The sequence below is a fragment of the Egretta garzetta genome, unplaced genomic scaffold (genome assembly GCF_000687185.1).
Source record: "Egretta garzetta isolate BGI_Z169 unplaced genomic scaffold, ASM68718v1 scaffold136, whole genome shotgun sequence".
NCBI classification, from domain to species: domain Eukaryota; kingdom Metazoa; phylum Chordata; class Aves; order Pelecaniformes; family Ardeidae; genus Egretta; species Egretta garzetta.
In genome coordinates, this window is record NW_009260066.1 from 3,350,906 (window position 1) to 3,353,897 (window position 2,992).

General features: G+C 41.3%; 1 protein-coding gene across 1 annotated transcript in view; it reads right to left on the reverse strand.

The window, feature by feature from the left end:
- The window catches only part of EDIL3 (EGF like repeats and discoidin domains 3), a 191,993-nt gene extending 189,661 nt beyond the window's left edge, over nucleotides 1–2,332 (reverse strand). The window contains exons 1-2 of the mRNA XM_009641121.2: nucleotides 2,188–2,332; nucleotides 1,644–1,772 (exon numbers count right to left, since the gene is read on the reverse strand). Of these exons, the coding sequence (XP_009639416.1) occupies nucleotides 1,644–1,772; nucleotides 2,188–2,332 (274 nt within the window). The remainder of the gene's footprint in view (nucleotides 1–1,643; nucleotides 1,773–2,187) is intronic.
- Nucleotides 2,333–2,992: the final 660 nt, after the last annotated feature.

The window sequence follows — 2,992 nt, forward strand, 5'->3', positions numbered from 1 at the left end:
CAGCTTCTTGTGTGGCTGCACCAAGGGAACAAGCAATTTCCTGTGCAACTCAGTTGTTAGGTAATAACCAGCTACTACGACATTTTATAGTCAGAAGAAAATGCAGTTGGTGTCTGACCAAAGCTGGTAATTCCCTCCCAGAAACTGGTTCGTTTGTCTGCAGAAAACCTATCTTCAGGGAAATCAAATTCAACCCAAATTCCCTTAAAATTGCATTGTAGAGACTTAAAATGCACTCCCACAAGAACGGCAGCACTGTTTTCAGAAAAGAAAAACAGAAAACAAAACCAAAACCAAACCAACCCTGGGTTCCTGGACTAAGTTCTGCTCGCCTTAGCTTATGATAGAGGGGGATATATTTAATCCCCAGAACAGTGTATTCAGGTTGTGCCTGTGCAGCCTTTATTTATTTATTAAAAAATGAAAAGCAGACAGATTTAGGGCAGTTGCAGTGTTAGAGAGGTGCTGAGCCTAGCTGTGACAGTTTCAGTGAGACATCTGTAGAAGCAAGGCTGTTGGCGTTGCCTTTCTGCCTGAGGTTGGTGTCCAACAGTACGGCTGGCAGAAGCAAAACGTGTGAGCACTGCTCAGCTGTCACAGACCGAAGCATATTAGTGTAACCCAGACCGATGAATCACAGACACGGACGTAGAATATGAAATACCTGAAGGGTCGTACTGCTTTCAAATACTTTGGCTGTCAGCAGACAAAATGCAGGCAGGGCATGCAAAGCCTTCAGATAAGAGGTACTGGCACAAAACCTCCACTTTTGCCTATTTTCATAATAGGAACAAAGTAAAAGACACTGCCATCTCTTCTGTAAGTCAATGCTTTTTTTTTTAAACAGTAGTGTCTACTTATGGTTTTACTTTACCATATGTACTTTTATACTTTTTCAGGATAAGGTAAGAGCTTGGTCAACTTGCAGCTCTTCTGCTCAATCAAAAATGATGGGATGGCCTCTGACAAAATGAGCTGCCATATCATCTTTTCCCTCACATTTTGATCTCCTTAAGACAGAGGCCTGACCTGCTGGATGTTTTGGAGCTGCCACTCATATTTACATTTACTCTGAGTCAAATGCACATCACAAAATTTCAGTATATTTGACCTGCACTTGAGGCACTCCTGTAATGATTAATTACAATCTCCAGCTGGGTAATTGTTTTGAAATTCAAGCAAGTGACTACTACATGTTATTCTGGTTTCTCCTATACTGTTTCTGTAACTTCATTTGTCCAAGTAATTACTCTTTAATCTGGACCTAGGCATAAAACTATCAGAAAGGAAGCTTTAAATGGCCATTGGTCAGCAGAAGGATATACAGAAATATCTAATTACATTGATCTTTGAGAAACGTTGGTCACTTTAAGTCACAACTATGACCTTTTCTCTGCGAAGTCCAGCACTGAACTTTTCTGAGTGATTATGTTCTGCAGATACATTTTTCAGATACTGTTTTAACTGTCTGTTAATTATAATACAGATATCTACCATATAGAGAGAAGGTTAAGAAAACCAATAATGAACAATGCAATGACCACAAGCACTGTACAAAATGCTGTGGCCACGATCACTGGTTGGCCAGCCACAGACTAACAGATACTCAAAAAACTATTCCAGCATTTAAAGTTTGCACTTACCAACCTCCACAACACTAGAGCAATTGGGGTCTGTGAAGCCTTCAGGACACTCGCATGAGTAGAAGTCATCATTCAGCCCCGACAGACAGATGCCTCCATTCTGGCATGGGTTGGAGTCACACACATCCCCTGTGGATTAAAGGGAAAAAAAAAAAAAAAGATTCCTGTATAAAACTCTCAAAAAGTTATGCACAAGCTCTAAGTATGGCAGATTGCTGATAACCAAGAACAGAAAGGAATGACAACCTCTATGTCCTTTGAATACTTTTGGGCTAATTCCATTTTATATTTATTTAACTGCACACCTCTGTGTAATCATCTTCCCCTAGCCTTCTACTTCATAACCTGTGATTCTCTTAGACACACTGACAGCTATTAACTTGCAAAAGACAGTAAAATTATAACAAAAAATAATTTTTTGCTTTCTCTCATTTGAAGTCACTCAGTGTATATACTTGGAAAGGAATTTACCCAGTATTTTACCTCTCCAGGTTCCCTTCAACATAAAGCTGAATGGTCATTTCAGTTCAGGCTCTTGGCTTACCTCCCGGTTCATAAGCAAAGAACTGTGGCTGTGGTTCATCATGTGCTCCAGACTGATGCACTCCTAAATCACACAACGGCACAGATTTGATCCAGATCCGGCATTGGCATGCAGCTGTATTTCTGCTAAACACGGAGCGTGGCATTCAGGCCAGGAGTATGCGTCTGTGTTGGCTTTATGTCAGTCATGGGAAGACCAATTATGATCCCAGGTTAAAGTTTAACAGTACAGACTAAAGCCACTAAGACATTTTGAGCAATTTAATTCTAGCGGTAAATTTACACCCAGTCAATGATTTTTGATGTGGAGCCCAATGACCAGAGCTGATGTATGTTCACATGGTGCCCCCAGAGAGGCTTTCACTATGACATGTGACCCACCAACTCCACAGCAGCGATGGAGGCTAAAGAACTTGAGTGGCCACAGTCCCTCAGCTCTCCTCAACAGTCCCCTCCATGTCCCAAGGAAGTTGTCAAGTTCTTCCATAATTCATTTTCATTGCAGAATCAGAACAAATCAGTCAGAAACAAAGCTATGCTTTGCTTCAAAACTCCACCATGTTATGAACCTATGCTTCAAAACTCCTTAGGACACAGGGCAAGTGCTGGCACAGTTGGGTAGCTTCAGCCTGCCTAAATAATGCTAAAGAAGCAGATTTTGGTTACCCTTCAGTTGCTCTTCAGTCCTGACCCTATTCAGTCACTTAGTGTCAAGGTGATCAACAGCAGAAAGATGTACTCTGAAAGATGCACCACAGGGCTGCTGCATATGCTCAGAACTTGAACATGTTTCCAGTACTACCAGT